At 37.2% G+C, this 20,558-nt stretch overlaps 1 protein-coding gene across 5 annotated transcripts in view; it reads right to left on the reverse strand.

Annotated features, from left to right (window-relative positions):
* MSR1 (macrophage scavenger receptor 1) overlaps positions 1–20,558 on the reverse strand; it is a 73,259-nt gene that overhangs the window by 28,577 nt on the left and 24,124 nt on the right. For 2 of the 5 annotated variants that reach the window (XM_073219086.1, XM_073219085.1), the window contains exons 6-8: positions 16,305–16,385; positions 11,220–11,309; positions 3,830–3,883 (exon numbers count right to left, since the gene is read on the reverse strand). In XM_073219086.1, coding sequence (XP_073075187.1) covers positions 3,830–3,883; positions 11,220–11,309; positions 16,305–16,385 — 225 coding nt within the window. Of the gene's footprint in view, positions 1–316; positions 1,640–3,829; positions 3,884–11,219; positions 11,310–16,304; positions 16,386–20,558 lie in introns of those variants that run through there. The other 3 variants (XM_073219088.1, XM_073219089.1, XM_073219087.1) reach the window with 3 other exon arrangements.

Here is a 20,558-nt window from a genome sequence, read left to right on the forward strand (position 1 = left end):
TGACATCTTGTTCTGCCCTCTCTTGATGGCTTCTGGCCCCTGGCATGCACTCTGTTTTGTCACTCCTTTCATTTATAACTGACAGTCTTCTGCTTAGCTCAGACAAACTCGTGGATTTGTGATCTGGTCACACTTGCATTGCTCTATCTAATGTAAAAAATCTCGGATGCTCTAGCATCTCTTTTTGTCCAGGACATTTATTTGGCTTCTTGCATTTTCATTTTGCTTTCACTCCTGGTCTGATTACAGACTTAGAATGTCTGCCTGAGAGTGAGAAGCAAGTGTTCCAGTTCAGAGAGACCACTGTGAACATTCCTTACATGTTTAAAGCACTTTATGATTTTACAGAGCATCTGCATATGCACAGCATCTTATGTGACCCTCACAACAACCCTGTGAGGTAGGTGTGAAGATGTCCACTTCACAGGGCAGGAGAAGGAGAAGAGGAGGGATAAGGCACACGGCTGAGGATTCTACCAGAAACGGAATGCGGTGAAGTCTGGAACTATTAAGCCTTGAATGAAAGGAGAACTGTGGAAATGTGATCTGGTAATTAATAGAGACATGCACAAGTAACATGTATCCCACATTTTTTCTATTCCTTTTTTTTTTCTCTGCCTTTTCTTACCTTTTTTCCTTTCTCATTTGCATCACTTTTTTCAGCTACACAAAATATCTACTATAAGATTTTTCTCCTGGATCTATACTGGATATTATAAGCATAAAATGCAAAAAGCTTTTTAGCATAAAAAACTTACCAGCATTTTTTTTTTATGATCAAAATATTCTTGCTTGAAATGGCTGGGTAATTTAAATAAACCAGTTTTCTTTTTGGGCTCAAGTGTATTATTGAACTGTCTAAGTGCCACTTAGCTCACCACAAAACTAGAAAAAAAAATGCTGTGATTTGGAGAATAAGAAGGCAAGGTAAACTAAGTGAATCAAAATCATTTTTTTAAAAATTCTAAGGAATTTTAAAATCTTGATCTCCTCCAAACACCTAAAGAGCCTTGTTCTTCCCCCGATACAGTTCTGCTGTCTTGTTTAATTGTCTTTTTACATGTCTGTGGCTTTCAAAGACAATTGGTCTTATTTCCTGTTACATCCAACTCCAGGAGGTATATGATGAACGTATGCTGAATGAATGCATGAATGAATGAATGGACTTCCTTTCATGTCATCCCTACTGCTGGTTGAGATAGTGTTTTTGCATGTAAAGAACCCACATCCAATCAGTATCCATGAGATTTCCCCTAGAACCCAATGGGTTCCATCAGGTTTAGCAAGAGAGCAGATGAGCGGGTGGCAGAGGGCTCCTGGCCCGGCTCACAGGACAATGTTTGGCCTCCCAGTTGAGGATCCCAGGGGATAGTGCAGTACGAGAATGGGGAGGGGTATGAGCATGGGAGCAGAGGCCCAAACATTGCCAACGGCCATCAGAGGAAGCCATGCGGAAGCCGGCACACACGAGAACCAAGGTCATTTGGAGGAGCCACACTGGGATCTTGGAATCAGTTGTGCTGATGCCTTGTCCAGAGGTGAAGGGCCTTTTAATGAGATGGTAGCAGAGGGTGTCCTGCCCAACCCACCTGATCTTAAAAGGGTCCTGCCCAAACACGATCAGGGAGTTGTACTGCTCCTGACACATATATAAAAGAGGAAATCAATGATTACTTTTATTATATAAATCATGCCTGAAAAATATTAAAAAATGTATACTAAAATAATGCAATATAAATTTTCATATATCAGAATTAATAGAAGATGCAAGGAATCAGGCACTTTCACAAAGAATGAATTGGCACAACATATTTTGGGGTCAATTGCAAGAATCCATCCAATTGCTAAATGCACCTTTGAACTATTGGTTCAGCTTCTAGCAAATAGTCTATTAAACAATGTTCCCACAAGATCATGTATGGGAATGCTGAATGTAACATTGTTTATTAAAGCCAAACCAAAGCAAACAAAAATCATCCCGTGTTCATGACTAGGGGATTGAATGATAGATCATGGTAATTACGGTATAGCTGTATAACGGAACAATGTGTAACCATTGAAAGGAAAGAGTTAAGCCATATGTACTGACACAGGGAGGTGACTGGCTTATTAGCTTAAGTAAGGCAAAAGCAGAACATACTGTAGATATGTTTGTGTAAATGATTCCCACTTTTTGAAACCGAGTTATATACTCTCCGCCAGCAGGGAGGTGTATGGAAGAGAATCTGGAGGCTATAGACACATAGACACAGAAAAATCTCTCTGACTGCTTCCTCAAAGTAAGTATGCACATAAACTTCAAAACAGCCATGAAATATCTGTAAATGAAAATATTTCTGAACTTATGTGAAAAAAAAAATCAAAGCACTTGATAACCTCAGGAAACAGAGGACAGTGTGGGTGTTTAATTTACAGACAACAAAATAAAGAAGTTCCTTATTTGCCAGACTTAACTAGAGTCAAGGTTAAGTAGCTCAGAGAAAGTCTCAGGAAAAGAAAGAAAGGAGATAAAGAGGAACAAAGATAAAGGTGGAGATAAAGATACACATAAATAAAGATAGGAAATAGAATCACACTAGGAGCTCAACTGAAAATAAATGGTGAGACAAGGGAAGTAACTGGAATAAAAAGTATACAGCAGACAAAAGTTAACACATTAATGAATAAATGGACACAAAGGAGAAAAGACATACTCATGTTTCTGTATCTTAATATACCAATAGCAATACTAAGAATCATTGAATAACGCTAAAGCAATGAGTCCAATACTTGTCGCTCAATTTAGGGGCAACTGCAGATCAATAAGCAATGGTGGGGAGCATCAGAGGTCAAAACATACTTTCATGACTGGCATTCACAATGGTGACCCAAAGTTACCTGAATGTGGTACCATACACAGTATTAGGTTATAATTATCTGTACTAAGGCAGAGAAAATGATACTGTATTTTTTAAAACAGTAATTATAATGGAAAACTGCTATATTTTTGATATGTAAAAGGATTTGCCATAATCTGTCTAAAACAGCCCTCTGATGGTTAGAGTTCATGATCCCTGTGTGCATGTGCATGAGCTATTCCCACAGACACACACACAAGCACCACATGTTGTTCCCATTGGGAGTCCTGGGGCGGAACCCTTTGATTCTGAGAAGTCAAGTGAGGATCCCTCATTCCTTTTCAAAATCCTTTCATTATATTTGTGCAGATTCAGCCTAGACCCACAACAATTGACTTGTGACATGGCATACTGAAGACATCTCATCTGACATTTAGCTTTTAAGGTCCAATTTACAGATTCTCTACACTGCAACATGAGGCCAGCATTCTTTCCCTGTTATGAAATCCATTCTGTTGTAGTTTTGAAGATCAGAGAATACCACTTCTCAAGTTTTTAGAGAAACAAAACAAAGTACAAATTACTGAGCTCTTAAAGAATTAGTCTGTCGGGGTTCCTAGAGTGCCCAAATTTCTATACCTAACATTGCAGTTAGCTTGGCTGGTAGGTAAGGAGGCTGTAGTTGTTTTCATTCATAGGCTCAATTTTCCTTCACCAAATAGAAACTGGCTTGAAAATTGAACGATTTTCTATGTGGAATTTTTAGAAAACTGTGCTCATCACAAATACAAAATTTAAATGGGAAATGAAATTCAGAGTGGTATAACTTAATATATTTGTTTTACTCCAGTTAGCACTCTATTTATTGAAAATAGTGGTTGATTTCCACATAACTTCTGTGGTGGATCAAGCCCAGACCACTATCACCACAAGTCTGTTCATTACAAAGTTACATTTAAAAAAACCAAAAAAACAAGAAACTATGAACTTACTTTGTGTGCTTCCACTCCCTTTTTCCCCCTTCTGGCCTTTTTGTCCAAAATTTCCTTGGGAAGAAAAAAAAGCAAACAATTATTTTTAAAATGAGCACAATCGGAATGCTTGCTTTAAATGGAGATAGAGCATCCCAGGGTATATAGTCTAGAGTATTAACTTGTAACAACCCTCAGACATTCAAAGAGAAATACGATGCTGATGAAGGCAGCCACTGTGCAGCTTAGCAGCTCTCATCAGAGAAGCCCTCTTACCAGGGGGCACTGCTCTGGGCAGGTGCTTGCTTCCGTTCTCTCAGGGTATTTACAAGGACATTAAGTGCTGCATTTGCCTCCGGCAGGCCACAGTGAGGAGCAAGCAGTTTTTGTGCGCACTCCTCCTCTCCTCATCCTTTGACTGTGCCTTCCTCCATCCCCCAGGAAGCCTGGTGTCTTCCACCTTGTGCACCCATTACAATTTGTCTGTCCTGTGTTCTGTTTCTTTAGAGAGGAGCGTCCCAAAGACTGGGCCAGGAATGACTTTCTGGGAGTTGTAAGATCTACCCTGGGGGGAGCTAGGAAGGTGTCGGGAAGATCTAACCCTGCAGGCTAGTTACGCTTGGTTTTGAGAAACTCCATCCATTTACACAGAGCTGTGTACAAATGTTCTTTAATATGAGGGTCAGAGATAGAAACACCGCTAGGACCTTGGCCTTTGTTAACGGGTTGCTATTTCACCCACAGTTCCACCGTCCTTTAGTACCAACAGGAGATTTTAATAGTGATAATTACATATCATGAGAGTGCTGCTGTTTAACTTCTTCATCTTCTTCCAAAAGGTCCTCAGGTATTATTTACCTGGCAAGTAATCACCTTCTTGGCATAAATGCAGTACTGATCAGAGTGCTATCGGTCTCTACGTAAAAACCTTTGTTTCTGTTCTTGATTTCCCCTAACAAAATCAAGAGCCTCTGTCTTTTCATCCAAGAACTCAGAACATTGTTTAAAAATCGTGGGCTTTGGACTCATAATAATTTTTAAATTCTTTTCCTGAATTATTTTGCTCTGCTACTTACTAGGGACCTGGCTCAGAACAAGTCTTTAAATCTTTCTGAGCTAAAGTTTATTCTTCTGTTAAATGAAGAAATACCTTTCATGCAGAGTTGCCTTGAAAATTAGCCACAATATTCATAAATTAGCCACAATATTCACCTTGCCCATAGAGATGCATATAAGAGATTTGTTTTATATCTCCCAAAGTCTGTGATTTTATTCTCAGTGAATGAGAGCATTTTTTCATTTCAGTCCACTTTTTATGGCACAATTACTTTTAATTTTATTTTAAAGTTTTAATCTTTATTTTTGGATTTTGTTTTTTTGTTTCTGTAGTTTATTTTTCTTCCTCAATGCTTTGAGAACATTTTCCTCATTCATCTCATAGAGAATATTTTTTTGATCCCTGATTTACCAGATTTAAAAAGTGCAAGACAGTATGTGATGAGAAACATGAGAATTGAGATTTAGCACTTAAAAAGCATGTTATTTACAATTAAATTTTTATTTTGAAGGTTTTATGAAATGCCAACCACTCCTTATCAGAGTATTATAAATAGCTTGCCTCTAATTGCTTTGCATATGTGATTATACTGTACATCATTAAATTCATTTTTTCATTGTGATTAGCCATTTCTGGTAATGTTAAATTTCAAAAGTCATTAATTTAGCAAAAAACTACTCCAAAACTTTCCCATTTTTCTTATAGCATCTTCTTATAACATACAGTACCAAATTTGCTAATTTTTCAAGAGAGAAAGTCTAAGAAATTAAAAAAAAATTTGGGTGGAATATAAAACTGAGCAGTTCGAATTCTTTTTACAGAAGATAATATAAACAATCTTAATTTTATTATTTCATCATTAATTTCACCAGTAGAAAATATGAAGTCATATATTATTCTTGGAAGTCTTTTCTTTCTACAATTTGTCTTGAATATTTTAAAAATAGAAACGAGCACTGAGGGAATGACCCACTGCAACCCTGATAAATTCTAGAATCCTCTGATAAATAATAAAAGTTTATATTTTGTTTTGCTTTAGATCTTACACTACTTTTTTTTCTTAATGATGTTAAGATGAAACTTATCTCCTTCTTATAAATAAATAAGCTCACATATTTTATGTTATTTTAGCATAATCCAGAGATTTCCTCCATAGATAACGCTTGGAAATCTGGTCTCCCGCTAGGATACATTAAAATCATCCTCTCCTGAGAAGAGCAGTATATCCCTCCTTTAGAATAATTCTTCTGGCTAAAAATGAACCCAAGAGCTTAGTCAAAACCTGGAGTTAACCATTCCCTGTCATATATGACACTCTTTAATAAAAAAAAGAACCTACATTTCTGAAAGCTATTGAAAAACACGAAGTAAATACTATGCAAAATGCCAACGTTCTAACATTAAAGTACATATAAAGGAGGTATTTTCAATAGCATTATGATGATTTCAGGTATTTTTATGCCCCTTCTAGGAGCTAGACCTTAGATTAGTAATTTTCCCATCTAGGCCCTAAGCAGCCCAAACTCTTCACGATTTTGTCCCAGATGCAGCCATCCTCCCTCCTATGACTGACCTGCTTCTTCCTGTCCCTGGATTCTTCACCTTCCACTTTCTCATCAACCTCACACTATCTTCACCCTTCATTCCTTTGTCTTTTCAACTACTCCTTTATTTTATTTTGCCATCCACATTTAAATAGCCATCAAATCTCTCTTAAAGAAAAAAATCAAATCAAATAAAGAAAACACCGCAAAAAAACCTGATCTTTTTCTCCACCTCTGCAGAGCCAGACTGCTCAGAAGCTGGCTCTCCGCCCATCTACACACCTCTGAGCAGCCCCCGCTCAGGTTTTCACCCCACCCCCACCCCCCCAAAGTGCCTGCGATAAAGGCACATCGTTGGAGCAATAGAGCAAAGAGCTTCCTGCAGATTTCATCTGACATGACCGCTTTTGGAAACTCCCTCTGCCTTCGATTCTTTTGCCCAGCACGCTCTCTAGGTAGTCTCCTCACTCTGGCTGCCACAGTTCCATCTACTGCTTTGCTTTTATGGCTCAGCCTGTCCCTCTGCTACTACCCCAGGCTTTATCCCAGTCCTCTTCTCTTCCCACTGTCTACTCATGAAATATTATGAAAGTCTCTGACTTCAGTGCACATTTATATGATCATAGCTATAACCTCCTCTTTTTATCTCTGGTCTCTCCTCTAACTCCAAACCCTTATACAACTATGAATATCTCCACAAGTGACACGGAGAAAGTGTTCCTAATTGTTTGTCAGATAAATCAACGAATTATTTATAGTCCATAGTTTTAGATGCTCCTAAGAAAGACCATAACTCACCCTTAAAGTCAGACTTTGAATGGACTCCAAGAGTCTAACTGTAGAGAAGCACATTATTTACATGCTGGAAAATCTAGTTCATTTAACAAGGTTATATCCAGAGTCCTCCCGGGATGTTGAAGATAATGGAGGGTAACACTAAAATGAAATCCTCAAAGCTTTCTGCCATCAATATGTCAGATTATAAATACTCTATAGGTCTGCTGTGTATCAAGACAGCATAAAAATATTCCCTTCCTCTTCTCATATTTGTGTATCGTATCAGGACTGGGCCTTATTTCCCTCTCATTTACTGTGCCCAGCACTATACCTTGTATACAGAGGGAGTACTTAGTACATGTGGAAGGAAGGGGCAGGGAAGAAAAGGACAGCAGGAGAGAAAATAGAAAATAAATAGGGGGGCTCTTTCTTAAACTTTCTGCTTTGAAATCTGTTAATGTTTTTGGTATCACAGGTATCACACAGATGGTCCACACTGTGTCATTAATTAGAATATGTATGACAAGTATGGGATTTTATTTCTAACTGTACCATCTTCTTTAGACCCTTACAGAGGAGGGTCTCCCTACTATCCTTTGCTTTAATCTGCAGTATAACCCCATGGGCTGCTGCTCACAGTTCTACCAAACTTGAGTCTTTTTAATATGGAAGGGATATCCTACGGATATCTTTTGCCAAGGGATTCATTACCTTTATCTTTGCTTTTATGTTTATAGAGTTTCTCCTTCTTCACTCCTTTTCTTTATCTGAAGATGTGGTTCTCAAAATGTCATCCCTGGATCAGCCTTATGACCATGACCTGGAAATCTGTGGGGTAACAAATCTCCAGGGTGCCAACCCCTGACTTGATGAACAAGATACTCGGGGGTGGAGCCCAGTAAGCTGTTTAATAGACCCCCATACACAGGCAATTCTAATGCCTGCTAAAGTTTGAGAACCACAGACCTAAAGAAATCATACGCATCATGCAGGCTACCACTGACACAGCTTGCTCTGTAACAAGCTGTCTTCCTGTATAGAATTAATCATTCTCTACTTTCTATTTCTATACCTTTTGTCCTATTTCACAAATGTTTCTTACTTACTACATTGCATTATAAATAACTACTTTTTCATTTTTCTCTCCCCTTCTCCTTGAGGGCAGTGGCTATGGTATATTTTTCTCCAGCACACAGTGAATATTTATACAATTGTGTTGATTAGGTGAATGAATCAATTGATGCTCTGCAAGTACTTTGACTAGTGGGCATTTGTTGAACTCTGGGAGTTTCAAAGTAGGGAAAACCATAAAGCTTGTATAAGCTGTGGCTAATAACTAACGTGTACACAGATAGCCCCTTACATCTGAATTTTTGACTTTACGATGGAGCCAAGGCAATACGCAATCAGTAGAAACCGTACTTTGCATTCTTATCTTTGCTTGGGCCTGTGGTGATGCAGCACAATGCCCTCGTGACCTTGGGCCGTGGCTGTGAAGCACAGCTCCCAGTCAGCCAGGCGGTTGTGAGGCTAAACCACCAGCACACTTGGAACCATTCTGTGCTTCACTTTCAGTACAGTGTTCAATAAACTACATGAGATATTCAACACCATATTATAAAGCTGGCTTTGTGTTAGGTGATTTTGCCCAACTCTAGGCTAATGTAAGAGTTCTGAGTACGTTTAAGGTAGGCTAGGCTAACCTATGATGTACAGATGGTTAGGTGTATTAAATGCTTATTTGACTTAGGATTTTTTCAACTTACCCCATCATAAGTCAAGAAAGAGCTGTGCAGCTTGCTTTTAGCAGGAACTGTTTGAGGTACTTTAAGGTATCTATTAATTCATTTGACTTTTTAAAGAAATTCTAAAATGTGGATGCTTATAGCCCTATTTTGTAGATTAAAAACCTGAGGCACAGAGACAGAGTGGGGAGATAGGACTCGAATCTAGGATTCAAATATGCACTCTGCTATTTCTGTAAAGTACTAATACACAGTATGCCATCCCTGTATCTCCCAAGAGGGCAAAGAAAATACACATGGAGTAACTATGTGCTACCATGAAGCTCAAGGTCAAACCACTCTGACAAATGTTTAAGCCCCCAAAATGAATAGCCTAAGATTGGACATGTCATATAGAGGTCACTGTGAGAAATTTCCTGGGAGAAAACTCCTCAAATGTGGGGAACTGGTTTGTCTTGTATCCCTGTATCCCCAGTTCCAAGCACACTGTATGAGAAAATGGAGGCAATAAATAAGGTAAGTTGTTTCTTATCAAATAAGTTAAGTTGTGCTTAGTTACATGTCTCTTCTGTGACTTATTCCTAACTTCTTCCCTGACCACACAGAGATAAAGGTTGTGCATAGTGGACAGGCGGTGGGAGAAATAGCAAGGCCTTCTTGACATTCCTAACATTTCTGACGTTTTCTTCCCTTTTTGTGTAGACTTTCTAGAAACACAAATTAGTAACTCTGACTTATTCATAGGTCATAATAATACTCCTTTATAAAGTTGACTCTTATGATTAGTGTAAATAGGAAGTTACAAGTAATATTGCACCAGTAGAATCCTAAACAAAATCCTCCCCAAAAAACATGATTTTGCTGGGGATAATAAATGACTACCCGTTTGAGAAAGATACCAGACTAATACACCATTTTAATTTAAAACAGAATATAGATAAAATGCTTCTTAACTTTGAAGAATTATTTTAAATTATCTTAGAATCTGTAAGTAGCTTTTGTCAAATTCAGGTTTTTAAATACAGTTATCCATTGAACACAAACTGCTTACATAGAAAGTTCAGCAGAATTTCTCATTAACAACAAAAACTTCTTCCCACATTGACAAAAAGGCTTCATTAAAGCTAGACAGTTTCAGAGATGGTTAGTACATAAATATCATTCAGTTCAGTTAATCAGGTCTCTGGTGGAGCCTGACTGTAGCCTGCTGATCTGTGGCTAGCTGATTTTTCTCCAATCCTAATTGCCGCAGACACAGTCCATGAACAATGATACTATTAAAAATACCCCAATATCCTTAATTAGAATTGCTGAAATCCAAAACACTGCTAACAAATGCCAGTGAGGATGTGGAACAGTAAAAGTGTTCATTCACTGCTGGTGGGAATGCAAAACGCCATGTCGACTTTGGAAGATTTGGTAATTTCTTATAAAACTAAACAAAGTTTACCAAGTGATCCTGCAATCACACTTCTCTCTAGGTAATCTCAGGTCTACACAAATGTGCACATAGTTGCTTACAGCAGCTTTAGTCATGATCGCCAAACTTGGAAGCAACCAAGATTTCCTTCAACAGGTGACGGATAAACAACCTGTGGTCCATCCACACATTAGAATATACTGGGCATTAAAAATAAACACATTACCACGCCACAGAAGGAGGGAGAACTTTAAATGCCTATGGCTAAATGGAATAAACCATTCTGAAAAGATTATATACAGTATGACTCCAATTATGTGACATTTTGGTAAAGACAAATTGTTAACAGCTGACAGTTTGCCTTACATGGGATGGGATTTCAGGTCTACCTGTATTCTGCTAACTGTAATTTAACAGGGTTTGGTCGGTTTTTGTTAAGGGATATTTATATTTTGCACATTTTTTTTGCCTGCTCCTGGATCTGGTTTTTTGTTTGTTTGTGTTTTATGAGTACATTTCCTTTATCAAAGGCAACAAAACAAACCAAACCAGAACAAAACAAAATAAAAAACCCCAAACATGTAAAAACCCAGGTGCTAGGTTTTTGTCAGGCTTTCCAAAGTCTTTGTTCTGAGATAGATTCCATTCTTCATGGTGATTTAGGGTGTGTGGAGTTTATAAATCCTCTGTTATTTTTTTTAAACTATTTTCCTTTGTGGCATAGAGACTTTTCTCAGGTGGACAAAAATTGGTTTAAAAATGTTTCTGATCACAAAATAAACTTCATGTGACTGTTACTATGCATACTATGATGACCACCATTTAATTTCATATATTCTAGAAGGAAAAATACACATTATTATAATACCTGGCCTCCCCATCTTCCCCGGTGATCCTGGCAATCCTCGGCTTCCAGGAAAACCAATTGCCCCCCGGTCACCTTTAGGACCTGGAGGACCTGCATGGGTTAACGAAGAAAAAAAGGAGTGGTGATACTTAATCATTTCATACAGATTTCAAAATATAACAAAACAATTTAGTTTCAAACAGGTGAGTCTCCACGTGGAGTAATAATATATTTCCTAAAACTTAGTGTATGCCACTGATAATACAAACAGTTAAGTAGAAACATTAGTGCATTTAGTACATTACAGATATTCCATAAATGACATATTGTTGTTACAAATCAAAACATGCAAGAAAAAAAATCTTGGCATTTCAACCAGAGGGCTTATGTGGCTTCATCAGGAAACTCAAAGGATGGGACTCTGTCAAAATGATAATTCTGAAATGCTAAGCTGAAAACGGAATTCTTGATTTGTCCCAGATAAAGTACAATTCCAACAATGAGAAGTATTAGTGTTTATTTAAAAAATTGGTGTCCCAGTTCTGGGATATATTACTCTCTTTCTCGTGGACTTGTTTTTATGTATTCCACTGTAATGCCAAACAATAAGTAACCATATATATATATATATATACACACATATATACGTAGTCTGTGCGTGTGTCTACATGCATAGTATACAAAGATTCATTTATGAGTTTATACTACAGATACAAACCCAGAGTTTTACATGCATAAATGAAATCAACCATTTTTTTTTTTTTTTTTACCCCAAATGGCTGTGGTGGCTATGGAAACTGAATATAATGGCAGATGTTACTTTCCTGTGGAATAAAATATTTCATCCTGGAGTCCATGAGTCTGGGGTGAGCTATTATTAAAAAAATCTCATTTTAGGTGCCACTACCAGTTCATAAAGATCCTAGTAATCCAATTTTCAGCCAACTTCTTGAGAAGCACATTATGAAAAATTGATTATATTATCTTCTCCCAATGTCAATCCTTTAATATATTGCCATTAGTTTACTAGTTTCCAAAGGAGGGCTTACATACCTAATTCATTAAAAAATTTTTTCTTGAGTTTCATTAATATAGATAACTAAACTATGACTGCTCTCTAAGAAATATTCAGCTTAGGTAGTTTAGGTATATTATTCTTTATCGTTAAGAAATATATTCAATCCAATGTAAAACTTCAATTCCAACAGAAACTAAGCAGATATCCATAACAATAAAATGACAAATTATGTTTAGAAATACTAGTACTACCAGGCCATTTCAATTTAATTTACTTACTATATGCCACTTTGCATATATATTGGTGCATTGAATGTATATATAGTGATACATTGTGTACATACACACACACATACTACTTTGGACTTCACAGCATACAACTTCAAAAACACCTGACATCACTTCTCAAGACAGGCTGATTATTATTTATACCTTTTTTCATAATCCAAGCAAGGCAAGCTTTTTACTTGCAGTTATTAAGATCTACCACTCAAATTTCCAAATAAAAACACTGACTCTAAGTTCTTGTATTTATTTTTTAAATCTTCCATACTCTTTATACTCTTTATACTCTTTATAGAGTGCCGCTCACTGGTGACTCCCATTTTTACCGTTTTCTCTATTAATTCAACAAAAAAATATTGTGTATGCATATTGTCCAGTTATAAGAGCAGATTCTCTGATCCTTTCAGGTGGCAATTAGTTAATTTACCCAGGGCAACATAAGCACATTGTATAAAGAATTGCAGCTAGGGAATGTTAGCATTTCAAGGAACCTTACGCATCATCTGGTCCAAATCTACCATTTGGTAGAGGCAGGGACGGAAGACCACTGAGGTCCAGCTATTCTGGTAACCTGGTCTGATGATTACTCACATATCCTGGGTTCCTAGTCAGGCTTCCTTCTGTTGCCTAGCAGATTGCTTGAGCACAGATTCTGCAAATATTCCCATCTGGCTTTGTTGCTTACTAGTTTGATATGAACATTATAAATTTGATGTGGGGATTGAAAGTGCTAAGAAATATAAACACTTGGAAAAGTGCCTGAGATGTGGTTAATGTTCGTATTAGCTCCTCCCGGCCAACCGCTGCCACCTCTCTTCCTCTTCCCACCCTTTCTCCTCCTCTTCCTCTTAGTAGTAAATTCATTTTCACCAGCCTTTGGTGAAGGCTGCTAAATTTGGTTTTGCTTGATGATAGGGACACATGGGTAGCAGTGACCTCTTTGGATTCCCTGGTACCTCCCAAAGAAACCAGCTTTCAATCCTTAGACACAGAGCAAGAGTCTGCAGCCGGCAACATTCCTTAATCACAGGCGCATTTCAAGGAGCACGACCCTTGTCGAAGGCTCAGGGAGTGGCCTTTCTGGGCCACAGACTAGGAGGAGGGGTGAGGCAGGGTAAAGACACGCATGGCTATAAAGACTGATGAAGTATGGTTCCTCCCCTCCAATATCTGTAGTTAGGATGGACTTTATTTTCTTCTCCAGAGGCAGGATTCCTGTGGTGGGAAACTCAGGCTATGTCAGAAAAGGAAACAGCACCAGTTGATGATGAGATTTTTGCAGTCAGAGGAGACTTTGGTTCCCTTCCAACAACTTCCGTAGGTAGGGCCTCCCCACCCCTACCCAATGTGCGCAGGTCCAGCTACCCTGTAACCGATGCCACTGGATAGCAACAGCCCAATAGGTGGCCTGTGCACAGGGTACTTGAATAACGAAGTTCTCCTTCCTTCAAAGTATTGCTGTCATAGGAGAATAACCCTTGAAATACCCCCAACAAATCTCAAAAGAGATCAAGAATTCTTATGACTTTCATCACTGCTGTATAACTTCTTATCATACTGTAAGTTGTGTGAAGGCAGAAATTCTCGATCTCTGTGCACAGGATCCACAGAGCCTTGGGGAAATGTCAGCACAGGAAATGCTCAGGAAACATTTTGTGGAGTAAAAGGCAAAAGGGCATCTCTGCGGTGCGCTTCCAAGGATGTGACTCTGAAGTGATTTTCTATGATGATATTTTGAGATAAAACATTTTTGACATGATATCCACTCCAGTAAACAAGTAACAATAGCCATATATTTAATATATTGATTATGTAAGACTGCTGAAATAACCATTTAAGTTTCTCAGGTTTTCATATCACAGTTGTGAGTCTAGACTCTGACTCTGTCAAGCCGAGTTTAGTGAGCTCAACAGGAGGTAGTGGGGGGTTTAGGTGAACTTGCTCTAATCAGGACGTAGAATCATGACTGTTCATCATATCCTCTTTCCCCCCTGATGCCAGTACCTAGTGTGGGACAGTTAGGTTCTCTGTCAGAGAACAAAACAGAATTCAGCAATGAAGCAGGACAGAACCCATGGGACAAACTCCTGGTACCCTGATTTTTGCTGCAGTGCACAAACCGAACAGCAGCCTAATGACCTAAGGGTCCGTTTAGCACGTCCACCATGAAATGCTCTCCATTTCTGAGGGACCGCGCCGTGCCTGTGCGTGCACACGAGCAGCACCTACCGCAGCAGACTAAAGGCAGCTTTGCACTGGATCTGTTTATGGCGTCAAAAACAGACTTCTAAATCCCTCTTTCTATTTCTGTAGCTCTGAAACAGCTGCAAAAGATGCTCCCAAGATGAAGCTTTGTATAGCAAGCTGTAGCCCAGACTGAACTTCTACGGTTGAGTTACAAAGCTTTGACAACTGCAGTTTGTAATGGAGGGGCTGACAGACCTTTGACAACAGCAGCTCTGGCAGCTGATACGATATCGGTTGCTTCCCCTGCTTTGACATTAATGTGCTGTTGTCATGATCTCCTGAGTACTAGTCAAGTAAACAGACTTTTCTGAGTAAAGAATCTTACTTGGCAGTACTTTCAAAGGCACACCAACAATCCACCAGATATAATATATATACAATTATTTATATATATATATATATAGGTATATATATATTGCATTCAATATATCAAAATATTGCGTTCAAGATTACAACACAGATGAACATAATTTGAAACAGTCTTGCTCTAAGTAAATATATATATATATATATATATATATATATATAGGTATATATGTATTTATGTATAAGAGACTTTTTAAAAATAATTTTTAAACCTTTTTAATGTAAGCTTTATGTATTGGCTCTTTAAGCATAAATGATGTAAAGGTCAGACAGGTGTTAAATTCATGCTTTTCATTTTTAAAAATGGTTTTTCTGATGTAAGCTGGGCAAGTCAATATATTGATCTAAATGAACATATATCCAAAAGAAAGTAAAACAGGATGAAATGCATGGTATTTAGGCTTTTTTTGGGCAGCTCAAGCCATTCTAGTTATAATTGGACCAGACCATGCAATATACTCCCCACTTTCCAAAAGCATGCAGGTATTTGATTTCTAGCCAACAATAACATGACAATCACATTATTGTTGTTGTCTTCTTTATTTTTTTGAAAGCAAGGAAAGTTCATGCTCTTTCTCCTTTTCTGCCTTCTATTATCTTCTTTCAAAATATTGCGTTCAAGATTACAACACAGATGAACATAATTTGAAACAGTCTTGCTCTAAGTAAAATAGAGAGTGGCTGATGGCAAAGGTAAAAGTCATCCATATTCTAGTCAATATTTACATTAATATTTCTTAAGTTTAAGCAGTTATATTCCAGTGAAGGACTATACAAAGAATATAATCCAATTTTCCTTTGACTCAGATGAACACATTTTATTTTTTTATTGTAAAAAAGCAGATAACTTGCAAAAACATTCATGTGAAGGTCATTTTCATATTCTCCTTCACATGTGACCCAAAGCTAGGTCTGCTATCTACTGTTTGTAGATAGATATAAATATAGATAGCACTCAATAGACTTATGAACAACCCATGTGGTGGCTCTGGTTCAAAAACCAAAGAGTCAATGCTTACCATTCAGTACATTATAGTGATCAGGATGCTGGAACATTTAATATCTTCCTCAATACACCCCCCAGCACCACACACCACAAAAAAACAAATCAAATGCCTATTTTCATTTACATACATACACAGATGTATATTACCCGGCCCTGCAGCATATGATTAGTTACTGTTACCATACCTATTGGACCTGGAATGCCTTTTGCACCACCTTCTCCAGTGGGACCTCTATCTCCTTTTTCACCTGGGGGTCCAGGAGGACCTTTAAAAAATAAATGACAATTACTGATCACAGTTTTAAAGCATAGGTAAAATGAATTTGCCACTTGTCAAGACAGTCATATGAGTAAATCCAAAGTCTTCTTATATATAATAGGGATGAGAGAGCCCTAAATGAGAAACCCTAAGTATGTATTAAATATTTCTGTGTGCCTCGTACTTTTCTAGGTTTCCAGAACCTAAGGGCAGAGAAGAGACATTGAGCCATTGATTGCACAACCCCACATTAGTATCGTGTACATACTAGGAAGACGTCACTATATGGAGTAAGATGCTGTAGGTGTAGGAAATAAGTTAGATGTAGAAAATATGTAGTAAGGAATTATAAGTCATGTGTGAGACCCTCAAGGGAATCAAAAATCCACACATAGTAGACAATCAAAAACCATATTGTTGAAACTGGTAAAGCCAAATATTTGTTAGAGATGTAGATCAGCATTAGCAGCAATGGCTGAGAAGACTTCATTGAGGGAGCAGGATTTGCTCTAAAGAATGGGGAGAATGAGAAGGAAGAGAATTCTGGGTAAGTGGGAGAGATATGGGGCAAGGCAGAAAGGTGAAAATGAGTAGAGGAAAAAATGACAAAAATAAGTAATGTTTTCCAAGTAAAATATTAAGTAGAATCTCTAGATAGATACAGATACTATAAAATAAGGTGGAGAGATTGCAGGGACAATTTTGACTGCTTAGCCTCACAATCACCCAGGTGTTCCTTGGGTTTGAGCAACAGTGATTCAGTCATCTGAATTTTCTGTGCTCAACAAGAGAGATACCCAGTGATCACATCTTTAGGATGGTGGCACTATGGCACTAAGCACATCTTCAGAACTTACAGGACAAGTATCATTCCCTTAACTTAGAACACTTAATTCATTTTTTCAACTCCAAAGGAAGAAACAGACCTGGATACCACATGGAATAATACACAACAATGTTTAAAAGAGGTGTTTTCTATCACTGTGGTTCAGTCACACACTGGCCCAAGGACACCACACAACTATATTTAGCATCACTGGTTAGCACTTGTTTATAAACTTTAATCAAGGGTGTGAGGAGATAAAATAACTGAAGAATTCTAAAAGAGGTCCACATAAATAAATAGATTATCTCATGAATTAGGTGTATTCTGTCCATTTTCTTTGCTCTTTTTAAGTCTTGTCCCTAATTCTCTCCATTTTTCTTATCTGTTCCATTTTTCAAGGTCCATTTTGGGTGTTAAAATCTTCCTTCAGTGGTTACTCAATTTCTAAGATATCACTGCTCTTCTCAATGGCAGTGTTCCTATCTCTTTATATACAACACTGGACAGTAATGTTTTATTATATTTTCATTACAAAGGCAACTCTATTATAGAAAATATAAAAACCTAGAAAAATTATGAGAGAATATATATATTCACAGTTCTATCACCTTAAGAGAATAACTATTAACATTTTTTCCTGTGTATGTGTGTGTGTGTGTGAGTGTGAGTCCCCCATCCTCTGGGGCAGAGGATGGGGCACATATTTTTTCACAAAATCATCATGCAAACAAATTCTCCTAAGCTATAGCTTAATATTGGAGACATATATTTAGTTGTTACACAAAGAATGTCACAGTTTTGCATCACTGGGAATCTGTATGCATCTCCTGTTCCATGCAGAATGTAGTTCTTGCCAACAAAAAGGGTTTAACTTCCACACCATGAACACAGCTGCAGTTCATTCATCTTCACATAGTGACAAAGGAGGCATGCAGGGGCAGGCAGGACAGAAGGACTCAATTTGTAGCCTGAATTTTGCTGAGCAAATTGAAGGGAAGCAAACCCAGGGTACTCAAGGATCTTGTTTTGAAAAGAAAAAAAAAAGGGCACAAGCAAGGACTTTGATTTAGTGATTAGTGCTCTATAGGAAGGCACAGACATTCCAGGAAACATTAGAATGTGTGAGAATGTGTGATACAAGAAACAAGTGATGAATAGAAGAGATCTAGGCTCTTAGCCTCTAAGATTGGGTTTTCATCATTTCTTTGGAACTCTCATAATCACTATCCTTTCAATTATATTGCATATTACTATGTATATCAAATGTATACAGCTCTAACACTAAAATATTAATTCAATCACAATAAACATGTGTTATTTTATAAGTTTCTGATTTAAAGATCCCACTTTGTATTTTTACACAAAAATACTGGTATCAGGTATCTGAATCCCAGAGTAAGTAAACCAGGTAAAGGCTTTCCTTGGGTTCTAACTATGTGGGCTGGATGTCCCATTTTTATTGTTTTATTCTTCATGTAAAGTTAATTTCACCTGTTAGGTTTAATTTTTATACACTGTTATATCTCTTGTACTGCCCAAAACAAAATGCGGTAGCATATCAATAAATGTTTTTAGCGTCTTTTAGATATTCAGGGGGATGGAAGTCCACAGGTCATATGCCACTTGTCTCTCAGCTTCTTGTGTAGAACTTCTGAGAACAATGTCTATATAATGCTGCTATGCTACCTTCCAAAACTGGTCTCCCATCCCTGCTGCAGCTCATATTCTCATCATCCTGCAGTTGGACTGTTCTAGAGTTATTTCCCCCTCATAATTCTTTCAGGGTCAGCTTTGTTTTTCCCTTAAATAATATCTCCACCAACTGTAAAGAACTGCTGCAATCTATTCTGCCACGCTGTGGAAAAAAGAATAAAGACCTTTTAGTCAGGAGACTGAGAATCTATTGTAGTTGCCTTCTTTATTCTGAGCTACTATTTAGCCTCTCAAAATTCTATTCCATAATCATATCAATAACCACCTCTGTGCATCAGTAAATAGACATAATGCCACCTGTCACATCCCTTGCTAACACATATCAAAGAAAACTAGAATTAATATTGGCCAAAAAGTATGATTTGCTCTAGCTCAAGAAGACATAAGAATTTACACTATTTATCTTCATGTTTAATACCTTCTCACTGCAAAGTTACAGGAATAATTCATAAACACTATAACAATGATTTGCCATGAACACACATATAAAATCTATAAAACATGCATACAAAATCTATTTATCTCCCTATGATTTTTTTTAAGGAGAACTAATATTTTTCCATAACCACAAGAAATGTACTGATTTGGAATACTCAATAATCATAAATTTCATAGATCAAAATTGCCCAGTTTACTGGAAAAGTAAACCTAGGCATATCATATCATTTAAAATCCTCAGATGATAACATAGCATTAAATATAGCTGCCTAAATTTCCAGAGCTATGCTTATTTATGTCCTATTCATTATGATAAAAATTTTCTACATTGTTCTTAATCTTGCCTCATATTCAGATCATCATAAAAATCTGCTAAGTCTTCTACACTATTGCTGCTTAAACCTGTCTCTTTTATTTATTTTTTTCCCTTACAGTTTTCATGTTAATTGGCGTAGGGATCTTTAATCTGGAAGAGACCTTAAAGATTTCTTAGTCAGAGAAACTGCATCGCCCAAAGTCTTAACGCCAGCTGAGTAAAACCAGAACTAGAACTCTCCTTTCCTGACATCCTAGGCTGTATTGCTCCAAACTTAATTGAGTTCATTTTTAGCATCTGTTCTTCCATTATTCCTGAGATGTTTTTTCCCTTACAGAGAGTGGCTAAAGAAACAATCTATTTTTAAAAATCCCAATAATTAATTGGACAAGTCTCTAAATTCTAATTCTATCAAATGCTTAATCTTTTCCAGGCCATGAAAATTTATATATATGTACATATGTATAAAACAGACTTTGTAATTTTCATATATATATGGTGTTTTCAGACCCTGCAAAGAAACTATGTTTAAAATTTTTCCAAATAAACATCATGTTATCCTTTCTCACCATTGAGCAATATCATATTTTATTTCTAATTTCCTTCCTCAAATGTTCACCAACTTGTTTCTTTAAATTATGTTATCCCCTACTCCCCACAAAACTACTGTTTCAACAATAGTCCTTTGACTGTCATTACTATTATTACTTGAGAAATGTTTTAAAATAAAAATAATAAATAATAAAACCAATTAAAATTTCTGTCTTAGAAACTTGGAAGAATGATTGCCTTTTCAAAGTATAATTGCGTAAGAAGGCAGTATGAGTTTCACTTACTCATTCAAAATAGAATTGAATATATTCATTCAAGAGGGAAACGCTAGTTTC

This window comes from Manis javanica, chromosome 12, assembly GCF_040802235.1.
Source record: "Manis javanica isolate MJ-LG chromosome 12, MJ_LKY, whole genome shotgun sequence".
NCBI lineage: Eukaryota > Metazoa > Chordata > Mammalia > Pholidota > Manidae > Manis > Manis javanica.